This window comes from Rhododendron vialii, chromosome 6a (genome assembly GCF_030253575.1).
Source record: "Rhododendron vialii isolate Sample 1 chromosome 6a, ASM3025357v1".
Taxonomy (NCBI): domain Eukaryota; kingdom Viridiplantae; phylum Streptophyta; class Magnoliopsida; order Ericales; family Ericaceae; genus Rhododendron; species Rhododendron vialii.
In genome coordinates this window covers 7,353,389-7,376,282 of record NC_080562.1, presented here as the reverse complement: position 1 = coordinate 7,376,282, position 22,894 = coordinate 7,353,389, and the positions used below count along the sequence as shown (strand labels likewise).

At 38.9% G+C, this 22,894-nt stretch overlaps 2 protein-coding genes and 1 pseudogene across 4 annotated transcripts; all 3 read right to left on the bottom strand.

Moving 5' to 3' along the window:
* Positions 1-6,185: 6,185 nt before the first annotated feature.
* LOC131328337 (isoflavone 3'-hydroxylase-like) lies at positions 6,186-6,791 on the bottom strand. The gene has a single exon (XM_058361288.1). The coding sequence runs from the start codon at positions 6,789-6,791 to the stop codon at positions 6,186-6,188; it is 606 nt and encodes a 201-aa protein (XP_058217271.1).
* A 1,034-nt stretch (positions 6,792-7,825) lies between these two features.
* LOC131331292 (cytochrome P450 81Q32-like) lies at positions 7,826-14,855 on the bottom strand. Of its 3 annotated transcripts, XR_009201347.1 has the most exons (5): positions 14,235-14,855; positions 11,929-12,232; positions 9,856-10,536; positions 8,432-9,159; positions 7,826-8,277 (listed from the first exon to the last, which is right to left on the bottom strand). XR_009201347.1 is itself a non-coding variant. In XM_058365177.1 (3 exons), the coding sequence occupies exons 1-3, from the start codon at positions 14,798-14,800 to the stop codon at positions 9,916-9,918; spliced, it is 1,491 nt and encodes a 496-aa protein (XP_058221160.1). In that variant the 5' UTR covers positions 14,801-14,855; the 3' UTR covers positions 9,330-9,915. The 3 variants fall into 3 exon arrangements, 1 of the variants encoding a protein (XP_058221160.1); XR_009201346.1 differs by having other exon boundaries at positions 7,826-9,159; XM_058365177.1 differs by lacking the exons at positions 7,826-8,277; positions 8,432-9,159 and having other exon boundaries at positions 9,330-10,536.
* Positions 14,856-16,225: 1,370 nt separating this feature from the next.
* On the bottom strand, positions 16,226-18,856 carry LOC131328335 ((+)-piperitol/(+)-sesamin synthase CYP81Q1-like; annotated as a pseudogene).
* Between the last annotated feature and the right edge of the window lie 4,038 nt (positions 18,857-22,894).

The following is a 22,894-nucleotide window of genomic DNA, read 5'->3' as shown; positions in this document are numbered from 1 at the left end:
ATAAAACCCAAAATACCCTTTTCTCTATCCTAATTTTCTAAATATTTCTCTCTCCCAAATCTTTCCTAATCTATCTCATTTGAAAGATAGGATTTTCTCTCTCCTATCTTTCAAATCTTCCTCTTTCCTAATCTTTAATTTTTTTCTCCCTCCTAATCTTCTCTCCCCTAAAATCTCAAAACAAAATTTGAAATAAGATTGGTAAAAATAAATGAATTCGCAGAAATGTTGCATGATAGTAATGACGTATTTCGACACAAAAATTTAAAAAAAAAAAATCACCCATTCAAAATTGATCATAATGAAAAAAATTCTGTAAAATTACCATGAATTACTAAATTTTTATAATAAACATGATAAAATTCAAACAAACTCAAACTATAACATTAATGACAATTTTGACAAAAAAGGTAAATTCAATATCCACATATGATAAATATTATAGAACCACTAATGCCAAATTTGATTAATATGACAAATTTGTTATACTTTGACAAACATGATAAGTTTGTTCCCTACATAAGTTTTACAAACATGACAAACACAGCTTAAATAGAATCAGGCTTCACAAGCCAAACATGACATAACATTTTGCAATCAATGACATTGAACTAAATCCATGTAAAATAGAGCTAAAGGCTAAAGCACAATAAATTAAGCTAAACAAAACCAAAATTAGTTCTTGATCAAAAATAAAAAACAAAATTTGTTCCATTAAAGCACCTTGTAGTCCTTCCTATGTGCACCGGGGACCTCGAGCACTTCCACATCGAATGAATCAGAAAAAACAGAGAGAATCGATCCGCGGCCCGGTCTGAATTAGTCTTTTTTTTTATCAGTCGAATCAGTCTCTGCTAGGCATTATCGTCGTCGTCCAATCTACCCCATCAGCAGCGGTCGAATCCTCATCGTCCTCGACCACATACTCATCGTCCTCATCCTGAAACACCCACTGCCGTGATTCCACCGAATCCATTGACGGCCTCCCCCCGTTCTCTGTCCTTTGCCCCTTCAACCCTTTCTCCGCCATTCTTCTCTCTCTCTCTCTCTCTCTCTCTAGACCAGGTGAATTCCATTTCGAATTCCATTTTTGGGTGTTAGTAGTGGAACGTTTTTGGATGGGAAAAGGGATAATGATCCCATGTTTGCCTGGTGAGTATTAAGTGGGAGCTGGAATCTCGGGAACAAATAGGTGCGTGAATAATGGTTCAACTAGAAAGAAACAAATAAATGGTATATCCATATTAACGAAGGGTGTTGTTGGCATAATTTAAATTTCAGGATGAAGACTTAAGTATTCAAAACAGAAAGGATGAGGACATAAGTATCACTAGGGGACAAGATTCCTATTTAAGTACCCCGCCCTAATAGGGCTTGTTGATAATAAAAAAAAAGAAAAAGAAAAAAAGCAGGTAATATGAACTAGGTTATCATCACTCACAACAAAAAGCAGAATAAGCAAAAACACAAATAGCTACTACCAAAATCCTACTCGCAAACACTAATACTGAGGAGGCGATAGTTATTTACATAAATGTCGCCATTTTTGTCCATGGCTATTGGTTTTTTGTGAGAAATTTTATCATGCTGTATGGAGAGGTGGCGATGGTTATTTGCATAAATGCAGCCATTTTGAGGCAAAGTCAAGTGGATCTCTCTCTCTCTCTCTCTCTCTCTCTCTCTCTCTCTCTCTCTTTTTTGGTAACGGAGGAACAACCCTAACCTACAGCTAAAGTCGATTGAAACTTATGCTAAAGATTGGTTAATTTCATCTTTTTATTTCTTTGCCTAATTTTTTTTTACAAGAAAACTACTAACAAAAGTTGAATAAAGTACTCGAATTTTTGTCGCCATGGCATTTTTCAAAGACATTGTTCTCAAATTTTTGCATTGAGTCGTTCTTCAAGCTTTCCCGAAGGACTTTGCTTTTGCATTTTTGGACGACTTCTATTGATTGTTCAAAGAAAGGTTTCGTATGTTTATAAATGAGAAGTTTTGTCTCCAATTAATCCTATTTTTGGATTCCTTCCTAGCCATTGATTTGTGTATGATGACGAGGTGCCAGTGCAACTCAGGAAAATTTTGTTTGTTTAATTAATTCGGTTGTAAGCAACAGCAGTGGCACTCCTATGTGCAAGTGGTACCATTTGCCAATTGGGGTAACGGACAAGTCCATTTCAGACTTAAAAAATTGACACCTAATATCCCCGTTCCGCTAAGGGAACGGAGCCGTTTTGCTCACGGACAAGTACTTATTTTTTAATTAAAGGTGATGTATTATAAGAGAATGATTTATCTTGTAAAGCAAAAAATAAGTACTTAAAAAATAAAAACATTAGCGGAATAGACAGATCGATTGCAACACCCCAAGGATTCAATATGGGGTTGTAAAATAACAGGAGGACTTTCAAATTTAAGGGTTCTTGACAATTGATCGAGAGCATGAGAGCGAGTAAGGATTTAGTTCCCAAGTTCGACTCTCATCGCCACTACAAAATCTCTCAAGAGTACTGGAGGTTATACATCCGGTTCTCGAAATTAGTTGAGCCGTGAGGTGTGCATGCATAAATTGAATTGAATATGTAATTGCGAAAAAAAATAAGGATACTAGCCAAGAGTTGAAGGGATCAGGTGCCCCCACTTGTGACTAGTACTGTAGAAAAATTCTGAGCAAAATAATTCTTTCCAGCTAGCCATTAATTAGGAGGAGTTGTTCTAAAAAAGCCAATGGCTTTTCCGCTAAAAATGAGCCAAATAAAGCCACATAAAGACAAAAATAAGCCAATTTTTTCGTTTTTATTCAAAAAAATTGGATTTCGATCAAAATTTTTTAGTTTTTAGATTCCTCATCATGAGGATGCAATAATCCCCAAAAAAAATGATGATAAGCCAAGTGATACGAAAAAAATTTAAATAAGGACAAAAAATAAGCCACTTTAGCTTTTTTGTGCAAACAACCCCTTAGTCCACTTTGAATTATATACGTATGGAGTGACGTAAGAAGTTTGGATATGTTTATCGAGAAAAAGATAGTCTACCAACTGAAACAACGAGCAAGTGCCCACAGTTTTGTTTTACAAGGGTAGATCCATTGTCCAGTTTAATAAATAGGTACAGCAGATAGGATTTTTTCTTTTAGGTAATTCAGGGTGTTTCGAGCCAGCTTGCGCGGAATTCTGATTAGTCCCTATAACCTCCTTCCACGGGTTGAGGCGGTTCCAAAGTTTTCGGCAAGGTGAATCAAACCTGAAATCTTAGGTAAGAACAAACTCGTAAATCTCAAAGGGAAAGCCGTTAGTTTTACTGTAAAACTTTTATAGTAGAGTTAGGATTATAAAGCTCCTACTGCTAAAACTAACGGCCCATTTGGATGAGGGGAAAGAATTAGGGATATTAGTTAATAAGGAGAGATAAGATAGTAGGGGGTATTAGTTAATAAGGATCCACATGGATGTGATGCTTCTTTGGAGGGATTAAATAGTAGGTTATTTCTCCGCCTCTCTTAAGAAAAATTCTCTCTCTAAAAAAAAATTCTCTCAACAAAGAAGCCCTAGCTGCCGCCGCTGGGGGAGGCCTCCGCCTCTCTCCCTCCCTCCTCCCCCCTCCCTGTTCGTTTTTCCCCCGCCCTCCTCGCCTCGTGGTCTCCCGCCGCTTGGTTTCCGTGCGCACAGTAGGGGTTCGTTCGTTGCTTGGCCCGGCGTGGCTCCCCCGTTTCGGCGGCTTCGTCCGGCGTGCGGTGGTGGCCCACAGTCCGTTGTTTCACACGGCGACTCCAGATCTGTCTTGCTCGGAGTCGACGGCGAGATAATAAGGTGTGCAGTTGGTTGGGGCTTTTTCCCTCTTTTGGTTTCTTTTCCGTTTACCGCTTGTTTCAATCCGGGTGTTCTCCGATTTGGGTCCCCCCAGAATCGGCCTGTGCTGGTCTGGGTTTCCCCCAGGTCCGGCGGTTTGGGTGGTGGGCGAAATAAATTTAGTTTGGTTTTGATGGGTGGTAGGTTTTGAGGGTTGTGGTCGGCGACTAGTTCAGTGGTGTTGTGGTGTTTTCCGATAGTAGCAACTGTGTTGCCGGTGTTGGGGGTCTTTGTAACAGCACCGGTTTGGTAGTTCTGGGCCGTCAACGGCAAATCGGGTGTGATGGAGGGTCTGGTCTTTGGCCGCCGTGGTCTTTGTTCAAGTCGGCCGGTGGCCGATATGGTCTGTCCATGAGGGCTAGTTCTTCTTTTACGCTTGTATTCTGTTTGTTGTTTTCAATTACATCTGCTCCTTGTTGTGTAATGGTTTGTGCTGGGATTTCTTTTGAGATCTTTCTGTCTTGTCCCGGACGGGATTTTCATATCGGCACCTAGTGTTGATTTGCTTTTGCAGGGTGTCCTAGGTTCCCGGATTAGGTAGTTTGGTGCACTCCTGTGTTTTGCGATGTAATCTTCACCTTCGGGTGTAATGAAATTGACTGATTCAAAAAAAAAAAAAAATAGTAGCTAGGTTGTTTGGATGAGACATTAGAGAAGGGGATTAAATAATACTTGATTTGGATGGAGGATAAATTGAGGGTATAAGGAATGGTGGATGATGTAAAAAATTGTTAAATGACTCTTTTGCCCTTGTGCAGTATTAAATTAGATTATTCATTAAATTAAATATATAATTATGAAATTCAACTTTTATTTTTTTTTCACACATGATTAATCAAAAATTATTTAACTAATATAATAATTATATAAAATAAATAAAATATTAACATTTCGTTTTTTAAGTGCTTTATTATATTTATGTTATATTTTTAAAAATTATGAAATTTTAAAATGTTAAATTATGTACCTATATTATTTGGATAAAATAAATTCAGTTTATCTTTAAAATGTTTAAACCGGATATATGTTTGAAAATGTTCAATAAAAATACTTAATAATGTTTAAAGTAGGAAATTTTATTATTTTTTTAAAAATGTTTAATAAAATAGAACCTGCATCATTAGAGAGCGGAGTTGTTATGCTAATTGTTTGAAAATAGAGGCCTAAGGAATCTATGGCAGATTAGAGCTACGACGAGTTAACAAACAACCTAGATATCTGTTTCTCTTAAGAATTTGGACCAAGGAAATTGGGATTTTCAAGTTTCAATTTGGCATAGCACAATGAAGGTCATCTGAATTGTATCCTTCCGAAGGAAGGCTTTACAGTAAAAGCACAAATACATGACATCAAAAATATTCAAGCTGAAAATTAGGTGAAGCCAATTTAGTTATTGATTTAATGTTTGTGAAACCCCATATATAAGAACAAATCTTGCATTTTCGGTTGAATTTTTTTTTGTCCCACGCAAACTTTTTGAATTTCCTATCGAAAGACCCAGTTAGTCTCGACTCTCTACCAATTTATAGGCAACATTGCTCCTATCGCAACTAGATCATCTTAATCATGGAAATAGCATCATCTTAATCATGGAAATAGCTCTTTCCAGCAATCATTGTTGGAGTTTTTTCAAAATAAATTGGATTTTAGTTTGGAATTATTGGAAAGGTGCTGAGTGAGATTTTGTGAAAGGTTGCTACACTTTTTTCGCATGAGTTGTGACTTTATGTAAATGATTGTAACACCCATTAAATTAGGGTGTGTTCGTTTGGGAAAGAATGTGAAACATGGGGGTGTCTTCAAGAGGCATGACCTTTCTAATTAAATGTTTCATGAAATGGTGCTTACCAAGAGGCATGTTTCCTTCTAATTAAATGTCTTCAATAGACATGACATTTTCTAACTAGTGTCTTTAAAAGACATGATTATTCTAATGTGTGTTTCTTCTAAAGACACAACCTTCCACATAAGGGTGCCTATAAATCTATATATAGACCATTAGTTAAGTCATTCGATACATCGGAAATTCCATACTGATCGAATTGCTCTCTTTCTCTCTACACATTCTCTTCCTAGAAATGGCAAACTGATATTCCGTTATATCTCAAAATAAAGTATCAGTTCGTGGTTCTTTTGCATTTGCTTAGAGGATATTCTGTCTGTCTTCGTTTGTGTAATCGCAAACAGAAAGAACCTAGAGTTCGGATTCGATTTATCTTGAAGGCGGATTTGCTGTAACTCGGTGCACACCTTTTGGTGAGGGCAAATACTGTCTTTAGGAAAGCGTTCTCCTAACGTGACTCAAATGCTTCTACCGTTCCAAGTTTGAAGAGACTACGCCATCACTTTCATCATTTTGAAGACTGGATTTCCAACAATCATCCTCATCATGGCATTGAAGACGAACTCAAAGAAGGCTGACTTCATTTCCACGTCCACCGCCTGTTCTGGGTTTCCAGTGGAAACGCAAAACAGGCGGCGGACAAGAGTCTGGGCCTCGTCAAGACGGATGTGAGACAGCATTTGCAGGCGGTGAGAGGAGAGAATTTCCAGGGAAGTGATCCGGCGGACGTTTCGCCAGTGGTCGTCGTAGGGTGCCCAAACTATCGAGGTGTAGTTGTAGCCGAGGTGTTTTCCGGGGAGCAGGCGAGGGCGGTTGGCAAACACGATATCGTGCTTTGTGAAGCATTCTTCAGCTGTTGATTGGGAGGTGATCACGAGGATGCGGCGGAACCTGAACCGGAGGAAAAGTACGGGACCGTAATGGTTGGAGAGACTGGATAAAGTTCTGTGGATTGGTTTCTTCAAGAGGTGGAGGTGGCCGATCAAGGGTAGAGCTGGGAAGGGGGTTGGGGGATGGTTTCGGAGCTTGTGAAGTATGTGTTTGATAAGTGCTGAAATATTGATATTTTGGCTCTCCAAATTATACTTGTTAGTCATTTATATTTGTTATTTGATATTTATTTTGCTTCTATTTTGTTTATAGGTTGCTCGAGCTTGTTGTCCAAGATATTGGATAAAAAGAAGAGTTTAATGAAAGTTGGGCTCAAAGTGCAAAATGGTTGAATGAAGAATTGCTGATGCGTTATTTCATAAAGCCCAAGGGACCCACTATGCGATTACAATGGTACTAATATATGTACTATTCATCCCCCTGCCTTCGGCAGTCAGCTTGGGATCGGGGTTAAGAAATTGGACGGCCGAAGGACGCAGCGGCTTCGAGTGGGAAAACATCAACTGAGATGCTCATCCTCATGGCCGGCTAACTCCTTCTTCTAGGGTGTAGATGAAACTCGAACTCTGAGTAATCCTTTTATGTTTTGATTTAGGTTTTATTATTCGAATCACGGTTGTATGACTTTCAAGGATTTATTTATAATGTTATTTCTTTCCAGCAAATCTTGTGTATGAAATCCTAGGTTTTATGCACGTTCGTACAACGGTTTTAATTGTTTTGTGATAACTGGTTAGATGGATTATACTATGTAAGACGAGTCGTGCCGATGAGACGATCCATACTTGATTAGAGACAGTTCGTGCTAATAAGACGATTCATGCTAATAAGACGATTTGTGCTAGGCGGAGATAGTCCATACTGATTGGTGATTCATAAATTATCTTTAGGAGATATCGCTAGGGCTTGCAATCCTACGGTATCCGAACTGATTCGAATAGTTAACCTGTAATCGAAACATATTTATGTTACGAGAGGGAAAAGTGGATTCGAAACCATAGAGCTTTTTCCCATCAACTCTTTTCTACACTTTAATTACTGTTTAATAATTTTAGGAAACTATCAATCAATCATATTTTCTTGGATTAAGATAGAAATTAATTGGAAAAACTGTAACTCAGCCTTATAATCCCTGTGGAGCGATACTCGAAATATTTACCACTGTTCATTTGAGTAGTAGTAATTGTTTCGTTTTATTAATTATTTTTGATACGGAAACGACACGATCAAACGGCAAGATACAGAAGGAGAGAAACAGAGAAAAGTATATGAACAAAGTGGCTTCCATGGATTGATGAAGATGACGAAGAGGTAAAAGTAAACAGGACGCATAAAATATTTATAAGCCAGCAAGTCTTGGGCTCTTATATTTGTTTATAAGCAGTGACCAGATGTGAATGATGAACAGAAAAAAAAATTCATCACGTGAAGGCGTGGGGAGACAATTGCATGATTTTAGTAATGGAATACATTTGATAAAGTCTAAACCCAAAGGCAAAAAAGTGACAGATAGTATAAAATTATGTAGTCAAGGTCAAATTTTGAACAGCAAATTTTGGGCATGATGTGTAAGCCACTCGGATTTACAGAACGGCGGTGTGAACAAAAAATTCCGGACACAACTTACAAAAGCTGAGAAACTGAAGACTAGAAACAAAGGCAGTCTCTAAAAAACTTACAAAAGCTGAGAAACTGAAGACTAGAAAGTTTCTCAGACTAGAAACAAAGGCAAAAGCTGAGAAACTGAAGACTAGAAACAAAGGCAATCTCTAAAAAACTTACAAAAGCTGAGAAACTGAAGACTAGAAACAAATGCAGTCTCTAAACACTTACAAAAGTTCTTGACAAAGGACGTAATTGTGCGGAGCGGAACAAGCCAAGTTCTAGACTTCTAGCCATCTAGGCATAATCAACAGAGGCATGAGGAACTCGACAGATCCAGCAAAGGAGAAACACTTCCGAGATTCTTGTAGCCTCGAGTGGCACTATTATCTACCGAAATGGGTGTCGGATTTGCGAAATAAGGTTGACCACTGTCGGTTGAGGCCTACACTTAGCCATCAAGGGTTGAGCCTTGGACAAATTGATTTGAGTGCCCTCAGACATGTCAACCATCTCCTCACCCACATTTTCCCAATCAAAGCACTGGATCAGTGACCGCAATGCCAACCCAACTGTACGAAGTGCTAAAACCTCCCCAGGACAACCATCTCTTGAGTCTTAACTACTCCTTCAAATCTCTCTGGCATGAACTTCCTCGGCTCTGTCCAATTCTTGCGGTCATTGTGTATGGCCCAAACATTCACCAGTAGCATAGTGCATCGCAGGGTGTGGAAGCCTCCTTCTGCACTCCTCTGAGTACTCATGGGGAAATAGTAATGGGCCTGGTGGGTACATACGCATTGTCTTGCTGATGATACTGCAGAAATAGGGAGATCAGATAAGTCTGATTCATCAATCAGACGACATCAACCCACTTGTAAGTCAATTTTGAGCTAGCCTTGTGTAAAACTTGGAGATTGTTCAATAGAAGTGACAGTGCCAACTCCATAGCCGCAACAGAAGTATCAATTCCTGAAGCAAATAGAACCTTTAGGTACAAATAAAACGAAATACTCCAGTTCTAGAGTAGCTCAACAGAAAAATGAAAAGACTTTTTCAATAGCTCAAAGTGTATACATTACCAAATTTGAAACCTTGATCTAAGACTCTTGACAAGGCATTTTCGAAAACAACCCAAAGCATTACACACAAAAACACCTTTCTCATTTCACATGGGGTTCCCAAAACCACCTCATTTCTCTCAGCACAGGATCGGATTCGGATGAAATCCGGCCTATTGACAGGCCTAATTTGACATTTCAATTTTGTTACATTATGAGCATGAGATGATGAAATACAAATTGGTTAACAAAATAGTTTACATTCCTGGAGATAATTGCCAATCGATAAACAACTACACATGCCATAGTGAGTGGGAACCTCATTGGTCATGCCCATGTGGAGAAGCTACACTGGTCGGTCTTCCAATCCTTTTAAAGAAAAAAAAAAAACAATTTGTCAACAAATACACTACACCATGTGCAGTCAGAAATTTTTGCTGACGCAAGACTGAACAAATGGACCGGCGGTAAAGCTCTTTATAAAGGAAATAGTCGTGCAGAGGTAAACAAAAGCCAAGTTCTAGACGTAGAACCACTTCCGATCTAGCCAAATTTGAAACCCATTTTGGTTCTCAAGCCAAGTTCTAGTCGGCATGAGGAACTTGACCGATTCTTCGAAGTAGAACCACTTCCGATCTTCACGTAGGCTTGAGAACCAAAATGGGTTTCAAATTTGTGAAAGAAGGTTGACCATTGTTGGACGAGGCCTACACTTAGCCATCAAGGGTTGAGCCTTGTGGAAGGTGAGTCTAATGCCTTCAGTCATGTCAACCATCTCCTTACCCGTTCTTTCCCAATCAAAGCACTGGATCAGTGACCCCAATGTCAGCCCAGCCATACGAAGTGCTAAACCCTCACCGGGACAAGCCCTCCTTCCTGACCCAAAAGGCACAAACATAAACCCATGTCTTGACCCCTCGACGCCTTCAAATCTCTCTGGCATGAACTTCCCCGGCTCCACCCATATCTTGGGGTCATTCTGTATGGCCCACATGTTCACCAGTAGCATAGTGCCACGTGGGATGGAAAAGCCTCCCACTGTGCAGTCCTCCGAGGACTCACGAGGCGCCAGTAATGGAGCTGCTGGGTACATCCGCAGTGTCTCGTTGATGATGCAGCGGAGATAAGGGAGGTCTGTGATATCTGATTCATCGATTAGACGGCCGTTACCAACTTGTATGTCAATTTCAGTTCGAGCCTTCTCTAAAACTTGGGGATTATTCAATAGAAGTGAAAGTGCCCATTCCATAGTCGCCCGTGAAGTATCTGTTCCGGTCACAAACAGAACCTACAGATACAAATTAAATGTACGTATTAGCTCAACATAAAAAAAGAGAAGAATTTTTCACCTGCTTAAACTCAATGCTGTAGGTATTTGAATCCACAATCTCAGTTTTTGACCAGGCATTTATAAAAACCAAGACAATAGGGTTTTCTCGCTCCACATGAACTAAAATGATTTTCTGGTCAATGTCATGACCAAACATCACACGAACGGAATAGTATACTATCTTACACTTTGGTACCATATTTCTATGTTTCGACATGTTCCTTTTCTTTTTCTTTTGTGCATGGGGGAATATACTACGTCAGTCGTCAGGATTTCGTATCAATATAACATGTTGAAATAGCAGCCATTCTTTCCGATTCCCATATATTTTGCCCAATAATATCCGCTGCCATAGCATGTGAACCCAAGGGATTGGATCGAAGGAGGAATGGGGTGTGTCTGCTGGAATTTGTTCTGAAGCTTAATTTGTACGGCAGAAACTAACATCATACTAAAACTGGGATCAACTAACTCTCTAACAGACTACCATATTCCAACAGATAGATCATGATCCATATTCTGATGAAACATTGACGAAACAATTACAATCTCATAACTTTACATGATATTCTGGGTCCGTTTTGCAATAGTTAAATTCAGGGAATCAATCATGAAAACTTGTCTACTATTATCGGAGCACCGCCTCGTGGTGCTCCAAAGCCTTTCTTCACTAGATATGAGTGTGATGGTGTTCCATGGCCCTTATCCACCACGCAATCGTGTGATGGAGAAGGGTCTGGGAGCACCATGTGGCGGTGCTCCAGGAGCACTGTAATCACTCATCAATCACAGAATTTATCTTTTTTATCAATTATCAAATTGGGGCCTAGAAGACATATGTTTCTTCTATATATGGTGGGGCTAATAAAGAAAAAAGTTAGCCGTCTTATTTTGTTTGAAAATGAGACTAGAGTGGGATCCACTTTGTTAGGAAGATGAGTCAGAGAAATAACAAGAATATTTCTACTTTATCAATCCTTGGAGAGATGCTTCCCTAATATACCGATTTCAAACATTAGTGTTTTAATGACATATCACATATAGCACGCGCCATCCAAATGGGGCAAGTAGAAAATGATGTAATGCTGTAATAGTATATAGAATAATTATCCTCTTTTAAAGGATGTTAGTTGCTGAAGTGGTTAGTTGATCAAAAAATGTTGCTGAAGAGGTTAGAGCTTTGGGTTGCACATATAAGTTCTTGGCTTCAAACCCATAGGGCCATCAAGTTTTACAAGTTGGAAAACACACTCTTCTTCTTCTTCTTTTTTTATGGCAAAATTGCTTCCAGAAATATCTGCCAGTAAGATAGTAGACCAGAATGAACGAAATTAGAGCGGGGATTCTTACCTTCATGATGCCTCTGATCATCTGATCTGTGTAATACTCAGGCTCCGATTCTTGCAGTGTCAACAACATCTCAACCATCGTCTTCTTTCCTTCCACCTCACCACCACCACTACCACCCCACATTCTTCTCCGATTGTCTTCTATCAATTCCTGCACAAACACATCTCTTTTCTCCTTCAATGCCATCAACTTCTTCTCAAAGCCTCCCACTCCAACCCACCTCAAAATGGGCAAGAAATCCCCCATATTTGCCCCTTCACTTCGGAATAGCTCCTCCACCTTCACCGCATCCTCGCCGTCATATCTGTTGGGGATTTAGACACGATTTAATCATAATATAGTCAGAAAGCGCACACAGAGCATAGATACTCACTTGAAACAAAAACGAAAAAACCAATTTGACAAAGTAGCTAGTATTCATGACATCTGCACCATTGTTCTTACAACTATATTCGGCTCTGATAATTTTTGACCGTCAAGTACACTCATAAATCTCCCTGACGGGTAGAACAAAGATCGATAGAGGATCTCCAACCAATTATATCAAATTTGATAAGTTGGCATCTGCAATAATTCCACCAAAATTGTAAATTACTTAAAGTGGTATTTAACATTTCTCTTCTCATGTCAAATTTGCCATGTGACAAACTTAGATGTTACTTAAATTTTTCTTTAAAAGTGTTTTGAATTTGACCTATTAATTAGTTGGAGTACGTAATTTTTAAAGCTGTTAAATTGGACGTGATTTTCCAAAATACATTTGAAGCCAATATTGGAGTTGCTTTTAAGTAAAATAAAAAGAGAGGAGATTCATAACTGAATCAACCAGAGATATGGATCATCTTACATTAATATGACTCAATGCGCTTTTCGTAATAGACATCTCACGTGAAAAACAAATTAAGTTTGCCCATTCGAGGGTTTTTTCTATGCTCACTTTGATGATTGAACACTTTCATATTTTACACCTCCATGGACCATAAACATGACAAAAATTATACTGAGAGATTATCTAGCAACGTGATAACAGAGAACATTTATATTGGGAAAAAAAACCCCTCTTGACACTTTATCAAATTTATATACATGGAGATAAATCTTGTAGCGTTATGTGTTGATTGATGTTCACATGAATTTTGACTTAGTCTCGATGAGCTCCATCATATATAAACCATTCCAATCATGAAAATAGGTACGATAAAGACACATAAATGAAGAAAACATACCGATCAATCCTAAAAAGCATTTGGACCAGGGGGTCAATCCTAAAAAAACGATTGGGCCCAGGGGGGTCAATCCTAAAAAGCGATAAGGACCAGGGGGCCTCGCAGCACAACAGGTTGTTGTGCCTGGGGGGTGCTGCGTGCTGCTGTGCCTTGTTTGTAGGCCCACCCTGGTCTCGCTCCCATGATCGGAAGCGTTCGCTTTGTAGAGCTCGTCGAGGAGAACAACTATGCGAAAAATAAGCTTAATTGGATATCATTAAGTGCCTAATCGAAATCTTTTTATCTTGACAAGGATGGATCCGAAACACTGGATCAAATCCACTGTAACCCTTGGACGTACTTAATGATATCCAATTAAATTAATTTTTTGCATAGTTGTTCTAATTGACGAGCTCTACAAAATGAACACTTCCGATCATCGGAACGAGACCTGGGTGGACCCACAAACGAGGCACAGCAGCACGCTGCTGCCCCCTTGGGGGGCACCCCCCTCCCCCCCTGTGCCCTAGCACCTCCTTTGGATGGTGAGAAAGAAGGAGAAAAGAAAGGAGAAGAGCCACTTAAAACATTTTCTCTTTGTACTTTTCTTTTTATTTCTCACCAAAATGTTCAATCCAAATGGATAATTTCTTAAGAAAGCACAATCTTTTCATTTCTTTCTTTCCTCTGAAATCACTCCATCCAAAGGGGGCCTAGGTGTTGTTCTAGCTCGAAAACATGATTTGAACCATTTACTTTGTAGACTTTGATGCGTACAACAGCCCCGTAAAAAATCAAGTTTATCAGAGATATCTAGATCCAATAAACAAATCACATTTTTCTTAAGCAAATGAACAGGGTAGATGCTGGCGTCTAAATCTAAACAATGAACGGTTCAAATGACATTTCCCAACTTCGGATGAAAATGGAGAGCACAGCAGACATGACTATTCAACAGCCTGCTGTGCCCCTGTTTTTTTTTTTTTTTTTTATCCGCTGCTGTGCCCCTGTTTGATCTCAAGTAGAGAGCGGCCCCCTGATCCAAGACAGGACTATTCCTTTTAAAATCATCAACAAATTGACACCTAAATCAAGCAATACCTTTTTCCGGCTATCATCCTCATCATCACATTCAGAACCATCTCGAAGAGAAAAGCCTTCATATCCACCGCCTGATCTCCGCCAATCCGCCACAGCCGGCGGAGCAACAACCTGACCTCGTCGGCGCGTAAGCCTCCGAGCAGTTGGAGGCTGTGGGACGAGAGGATCTCGACGGAGCAGATGCGGCGGAGCTTCCGCCAGTTCTCGCCGTACGGGGCCCACGCCATGGTGGTGTAGCCGTCGCCTACGACTTTCCCGGCGAGGAGACGCGGGCGGCTGGCGAATACAACGTCGTTTCTGCCGAAGCATTCTTCCGCAGCGGACGGAGAAGAGATCAGAAGGACTGGACGGGAGCCGAAGTAGAGGAGGAGCACCGGGCCGAAATGGGCCGAGATGTCGGATAAGGCCCGTTGGAGGGGCTTTCTGAAGAGGTAGAGGTGGCCGAGTATGGGTAGGGCCGGGAAAGGGCTTGGTGGGAGGTTTCTGATCTTGTTACGGCAGTGTCTGGTGAAAGTGTACAAGGCTACAAGTAGAGCAAAGCAGAGGAGGTATTGAGCAGCAGCCATAGTTTGGTCAACTAGAGGGAAAAATGGTGGAGGTGATAATTTAGTACTCCTTCTAAATAACTATAAATTTTTTGTCTTATAAAATTCATCAAAATTTATCCTATCAAACAAGATTCATAATACATATATAAATTATTGTAAATTGAAAAATATTGACAGTTTTTAAGATCTCCGTAATAGGGAAAGTGAATTTTCATTTAGGAAGGAAGGGAGTATTAGCGATGCATATAAAAATTCAAAGAGAGAATCTTGCCTTGATGTTTGAGTTGTATGGTAGTTCAATTACTGACATTACAAATAAGCATGAACACAATGTTGAATTGATGGAAGAGACAAGAAGCCCATGGACGCCACAAAACGCTGCCAATGCCAGTGTCGGCTTTCAATTTTGGCGTTGAAAAGTGTTGGGAGGCAGTGCATGATTTAGTAATGGAAAATACATTTGATAAAGTCTAAACCCAAAGGCAAAACAGTGAGAGATAGTAATATAAAATTATGTAGTCACGTTCAAATTTTGAACAAATTTTGGGCATGATGCGTAGCCCCCTTGAATTTAGGGAATGGCAGTGTGAACAACAAATTATTCGGTTCACGCTTCATTTTTCTACGCCAATACATATTTCTACCCCTAGAAAACATTTATTTGAGTTTCCAGCGATGGTTTTCCTGTATGGGTTAACATTTTTCTGGTAAACTATAGTACTATGTTTATATATATAGATATTCCTAAAGAAGAGAGCAGTGCATGATTTTCGTAACAGACATCCCACTTAAACCCAAAGGCAAAACAGTTATAGATAGTAGTATAAAATTATGTAGTCAAAGTCAAATTCTGAACAGCAAATTATGGGCATGATGCGTATAGCCCCCTCGGATTTAGGGAATGGCGGTTTGAACAACAAATTTTTCGGTTCATGCTTCATTATAACAATAGACGGCTAGAGATTGGTTGTGTTTCTTCTTGTGTTTTTTTCTCGTGCACGTAGCACTGTTGTACTGTTGTATTTCTATCCCTAGAAAACATGTACTATTTGAGTTTCCAGTGATGGTTTTCCTGTATGGGTTAACATTTTTCTGGTAAAATATAGTATAGGTTTATGTAGATATACACAAAGGCAATACATAAATATAATTCCTAAAGAAGAGTGCGAAAGATCAATTGGGGTTTGTGCAAAGATCTCGAATTGGGTAAGAGGACCACCAACTTGTGCAGCATAAAAATAGAAAGAGTGTGCAAGAGAGAATAATAATGGTGAAAGCATATAGGCCAGGGCAGCGGTATGGTGCTCGGTTTATTCGGAGAACACACTGCGAGAGAGGAACAATCGTTTCTAGAAGGGAAAATGATCTTAAATGGGTGCACCGTGCGCCATTTGTTCCAAGTTCTAGACCTCTAGGCATAACCGACAGAGTCATGTAGAACTCGACAGATCCAGCAAAGAAGAAACGAGTTTCTTGTAGCCTCGAGAGGCAATCTTGTCCCAAAATGGGTTTCAGATTTGCGAAAGCAGGTTGACCATTGTCGGTTGAGGCCGACACTTAGCCATCAAGGCTTGAGCCTTGTGCAAGGTGAGTCCACTGCCTTCGGTCATGTCAACCATCTCCTGACTCGCACTTTCCCAATCAAAACACTGGATCATTGACTCCAATGCCAGCCCAAATCCTGGGGTCATTCAGTATCGCCCACATGTTAACTAGTAGCATAGTGAAGCTTGGGATGCGAAAGCCTCCCACTGCGCATCCTTTGAGGATTCGCGAGACAAGAGTAATGGGGCTGCTGGGTACATCCGCATTGTCTCGTTGATGATGCAGTGGAGATAAGGGAGGTCTGTGGAGTATCTGATTCAGCAATTAGACGGTGGTGACCAACCCGTTTGTCAATTTCAGCTCGAGCCTTCTCCAAAACTTGGGGATTGTTCAATAGCAGTGAAAGTGCCCATTCCATAGTCGCCAGTGAACTAGTGAAGTATGTGTTCCCGCCACAAACAAAACCGACAGAAATAAAATAAACGGAAATATTAGCCAAAAAAAAAGTTGCTGAAGTGGTTAACTCCTCCACCTTCACCACATCCTCGCCATCGTATCTGTTCAGGATTTAGACATGATTTAATCAGAATATAGTCAGAAAGCGCAAGTCGAATATCTAGATACTCTCACTTAAAGCGAAAACGAAAAACCAATTGGACAAAGTAGCATAAAGAACTTAGTATTCATGACATTGGCACCATTGTTCTTACAACTATATTCGGCTCTGATAATTTTTTTACCATCAAGTACAACTTTGAGATACAACTCATAAATCTTCCTAATGGGTAGAAGAAAGATCGATAGAGGATCTCCGACCAATTATATCAAATTTGATAAGGTGACATCTGAAATAATTCCACAAAAATTATAAATTACTTAAGGGGTATTTGACATTTCTCTTCTCATGTCAAATTTTCCATGTGACAAACTAAGATGTTAAATTTTTCTTTAAGGTGTTTTAAATTTGTCCTATTAATCAGTTGGAGTACGTAATTTTTAAAGCCATTAAATTGGCACGTGATTTTCTAAAATACATCTGACATCTCTAAATTTGAAGCCAATATTGGAGTTGTTTTTAAGTAAAATAAAAAGAGAGGAAGAGATTCATTACTGAATTAACCAGAGGTATGGATCATCTTACATTAATAGGACTCAATGCACTTTTCGTAACAGACATTTCACTTAAAAAACAAATTGAGTTTATGATCACTTTGATGATTGAACACTTTCAAGTTTTGCACCTCGATGGACCATAACCATGCCAAAAATTATACTGATAGAATATCTAGCAAATACCCCTTAAATAAACCCTCATGACACTCTATCAAATTTATATTCATGGAGATAAATCTTGTAGCGGTTATGTGTTGATGGTTATTCACATGAATTTTGACTTAGTCTCGATGAGCTCCATCATATATAAAACCATTCCGATCATGAAAATAGGTACGATAAAGGCACACAAATGAAGTAAACATACTTATCAATCCTAAAAAGCGATTGGGACCAGGGGGTCAATCATAAAAAGCGGTTGGGACTAGGGGGGCCCCTGCGTAGCACAACAGGTTTTTTTTTTTTTTTTTAACGGAGAAAAGAAGTTTTATTAATCTTTGAAGAATTACAAAGACTAAAAAGACAAGAAGGAAGCAACAAGTGTCTATCCAAGACCTAAACCTTGATTGGTAAGTTGCCAACAATGACGTGCCGTAGCAGAGTCCAGCTCCTCTTCAATCCAAAGGGAATTGGAGGATCTGCCAATTCCATTTCAATGGTCAAGATTATCCTAATAACTCAAGTCCCAAAGCTCATATGGTATTAGATAGTATAAGTTTTTTTTGTACTTCTCTTTTATTTATTTTTGAACACTTACGTATTTATATATAAGTTTGTCTCTTTTTGATTTATACATATGTAATTTGGGTTAGACCATAATAGATTTAATTCCTCGCCCTTGCCCTGTTGCCCCATTTGGCCAGGTGTACCTGTCTTGTTTTTCTTGAAAAAACCCCGGCGACTAGCTCCCCGCTCCGGCGAACCCTCCAACATCCACCCGCAACTGTCCCCGTGGTCTCTCTCTCACCTCGTTGAGTGTGGACTATTGAAATTGTTAACGTGTGGGGCATTTTGGGAATACTTCCAGCACTCAAGAAAATCAAGATGGTCCCCAAAGTACTTATACAAACAGCTCCTTCCGTAAAGAATACTTCAAACTCCACAACAAGAGTTATGAATTTTTGGTGCTATTCTCGAATTTTGATGCTTCAACTTTTTTATGATTGTCAAGAAAAAGAGAGAAACTTATTCACGGATTGTGCAATCAATGGTTGAGATTCGTTTTCAATTTTAACCAGTCACAATTAATTGTTATCGGTCACAATTGATTTTCAATCCGGACCATACAAAAACACTTTGGACGCCCGCGATTAGCCTTCGTAAAACCTTCTTTGCACAATGTTCCGCAGATAAGATTTGCTGCAAAAAAAATATTTACCATAGAAGATTGAAGAGACGCTGGGAAGAAGGCATCATTGTTGCAAATACAATTTATGCGCACCTCAATTAATTCTGAGACCTGAAGTTAACGGAAAAAAAAAACCTCCAGTGATCTCATGTGTGCGCCACATTGAACTTATGCCGGCTATCGATGCATTTGATTTAAAAAGACCGGTAGATTATCTTATAGTGGAAAGAAAAGACTTGTATGAATGGCCATTGATTCAGTTCCCACGAAAAAAAAAACCCATTGATTAGTCCACATGTTCATACATAAGCTTGTATGTGTAATGATCCTGATTTTTTATAAATAAAAATTTCGTTAAATATTTAAATTTTATTTTAACTACCTGAAATTTGCTTTTAAAATTCCTTTTTAATTTCTAATAATCCGTCATAATTAGATTTGAGATTTATAAAATTATATCTTTTCATCCTGGACAATTTAGTCATTTTTTAAAGACAGGTATGCTTATAGAAGCACTTGTATATTTTCATAGTGAATAAAATAAAATCTTTAAATTGTATTTCTTGGCTAAAAATCCCACTTGACAAGTAGAATTGGTTTTCAACCGATTAGTTAAAGAAACCTAAGTACCCATTCAACCTAGTTACATTCTCCTAACCCTAGATGATCCTTATGAACCTTTCCAACTCTATTGAACCTTTTGGACTAAAGGAAGTCATCATTATGCTACTTAATGTAGTAATTATTATACTTACATGTTTAGTCACTTCAAGACCTTACTTCTCATCATTACCTCTTTATCCATTGGACAATAGTTTATAGGAAAAATTTTATCGCTTGAGTAATAACAATAAGACTTGCCAATGATTACATAGATTTGACAAGTTAATCATTAGAATCCTTCATCATGACCTAGACTTGCCATGCATGCAAATCTAAGACTAATAGCCTTAAACCTAATAGTCACCCTCCAAGGCTTACTTTCCTAGATTTCTCTCTCTCTCTCTCTCTCTCTCTCTCTCTCTCTCTCTCTCTCTCTCTCTCTCTCTCTCTCTCTCTCTCTATATATATATATATATATATATATATATATATATATATATATGTATAAGATATACATAGTACTAGAGAGAGAGCCGAGAGGGAGAGAGGAGAGAGAGGTCGATAAAGTGAGAGGGAGAGAGAGTGAGTGTGCATGTGTTGGAACACTTTAGCAAGCTATCTCTTTTAGCCAACCTCACACTCAATCTAAGTACAATTAGATAACTCATTTTTAGGCTTCTTTAAACATAAACATAGCCAATCATTTTCTTCTTCCTTGCAAGTAAACCCTCCTAGGACAAGACAAGGCCAAAACCCTTCATGATAACCTAGATTTTGAACCTAGAATTGGATTGACAAGTGAAGGAAGGCTATGGATTTGATTTGACAACACAATGGAACAAAAAAATGAAAGAAATAAAAGAGCGAGGGGGGGGGGGGCGGATAAGGCGAGGGAGAGGGAGTCAAATTTTTTCTATAAATAAGACCTTTGTCCAAGCATTCAACTCACATTTTCAAGCCTTCAACTTCTCTTTCTAGAAATTCTTGTGTTCTTAATTTGTTCTTGCTTGTTCTTGAGTTCTTCAAGAAACTCATACAAGGCCGCCACTAAATCACCACTCGACCACCCTCTCAATCTAAAAAGTTTAGTAGTATAGTCAAGAACTAGTTTCGAAAGAAACCCTTCTCTTTCGAATCTATCGTAAGCTAACCGTAGGAAGTCACTCCGTCCGATAGTCGACTTACTTTTTCGTAGCTGCCCTACCGCCAAGAAGAACGATAAAATACCTCTACTCACTTACTCTAAGTATGCGTAGTATTTTTCTTGTCCATTAAACTCTAGGTATATTATGATGCTTATATGTTGTAATGCATAAGAATTTGAAAGATGTTTTACTATAGTTTTGAAAAGAAAGGGGAGTATGTGAGCGGATAAGGAGAGGGAGAGGGAGTCAAAATTTTGCTATAAATAGGACATTTGTGATGAGCACTCAATATTGCTGATATTTGGTGCGACTAGTCCCGTTTTTTGTTGTTTTAACTTGCGTTTATTTAGCTTTTATTTGATACTGCACGTAAGGTAGGTTTTTGTGTGTTTCAGGTAATTCGTGCAAATAAGGTGCATTTCAACGCTATGGATGGCTCAAGTGCTTCCAAGTACCCGAAGGCCCTGTCGGCCCCTTAAAATCTGTCTAAGTATGGAAAAATGACTTTCTGAAAAAGTATCAATTTTCGAGATAAAAAATGGCGGTAATTGATCTTTGAATTTTTCTAAGAGTAACTACAAAGTTACAAGGTTTTATTTGAAGAGCAAGGTCATGTTTTGATCCATTTTCTCTTGAGAAAAATGTGCAGTTTTTCATTTTGTACTAAAAGTGGGGGGTTGACATTTTGATTTAAATGGAATCTTGAAATTCTGGTAATGCCATTGTTTCCAAATGGGGGGTACTTTCTTATTTTCATTAAATAAATTAAAGTAAAGGAAAGGTAAAAGAAAGGTTTAAAATGTAGCATTTACTTAAGTTTAGAGAATGAAAATAAGATGCTGAAGAGCTATGAAGTGCTGAGAGCTATTTGCTGAAGCTGAAGCCAACTTGAAATCTGCAGTTTTGAAGATTGTTATCGATAACTCCCAAGATGGTATCGATACCATTTGTTCCATCTTGGTCCAGAAGTTGTCTAGATCCGAGGGTAGCGATACCTTTCTCATATGTTATCGATACCATGCTTCTCCGGGGGAATATTTGAAGGATGTTATCGATACCTTTGCTTATGGTATCGATAACTTTTGTCTCCTGCAGATATTTTTACTGCTTTTTGGACTTTCCATTTATGGAATACTTGCCACTTTTGGCAAGTTCAGGGATATTTTGTGGAGAGAAAATGCTGAGTTGTATAAATACTCTTCTCTCTCTCTCTCTCTTAAAGAAGTAAGTAGTTAGCTTAGGATAGTCTTTCTCCATTGTTGTGCTTTCAAGCTTTTGTCTTTAATTTGTCAAGAACTCAAGTAAGTATTTGGTTTCGTTTAATTTGTCGTGTATTAATGTTGTAGCTACCGACTAGATTCTTCTTTAAATCAAGTTTATTTTCATTTCTATCGGTTAATCATGTTTTCTTCCTTTAGCATGTTTTCTAGTCTTTTCCTTAGGTGTGAGTAGTCATTTAGGCTTGGCCATGGGGTGAATAACGCTTCGCGACTTTGGTTAATCTTGCCTTTCTCAACTTAAGACTTGAGGTTTGGTTTGGAAATGTGAGTGGTTCGCCTTTTATGTAACAAAACTTGTCGATGTTAACCTCCGATGATCATATGCTCGCTCATATGGTTCCGTGAGCTATGTCTCGACTCGTGTTTGCCAGAAGAACCAAAGAACTTGCTCGCTTTTCAAACCATGCTTCTAGTTCTTGACCTTGATATTTAGTTTGAATGCAAGTCTTGGCGTTGTTAATCTCCGGTGATCATGTGCTCGCTCACATGGTTCCGAGAGCTATGTCACGCCTTGTGTTAAGCTTGTTGTTCAAACTCTATGTTAAGTCTAACCATTTTCATAGCTAAATCTTCCGGTTGATAGCCTATGCCGTGCGATTCAACCGTGTTTTCGTTGAGAATTGTTGGATGGCCTAAGTTACGGGCGTTAGTAACTCCATTGCCTTGCCGCCTTTAATTCTTAGTCCAAACTCTTTTTCTAGTCATTTTCATAAGGGCAATTCTCACATTTCAAAGGAAAACTAAAAGTTGGCCGCCTAAACGCCGGAAACCCTTACATCTACAATCCAAACAAGCTATATTCGAACTCCCTGTGGATCGACTCGGACTTTCTCGCTATACTATGCAAATCTTTAGTTGTAGTCCGGTTAATAAATAATTGAATTTGACGGCCGTTTGGTAAACTTCAACGACTACCGAATTGGGTCGCACCAATTTGTCCAAGCATTCAACTCACACCTTCAAGCCTTCAATTTCTCTCTCTAGAAATTCTTGTGTTCTTACTTTGTTCTTGCTTGTTCTTGAGTTCTTCTTGAGTTCTTTAAGAAACTCATGCAAGGTCGCCACTAAACCACCACTC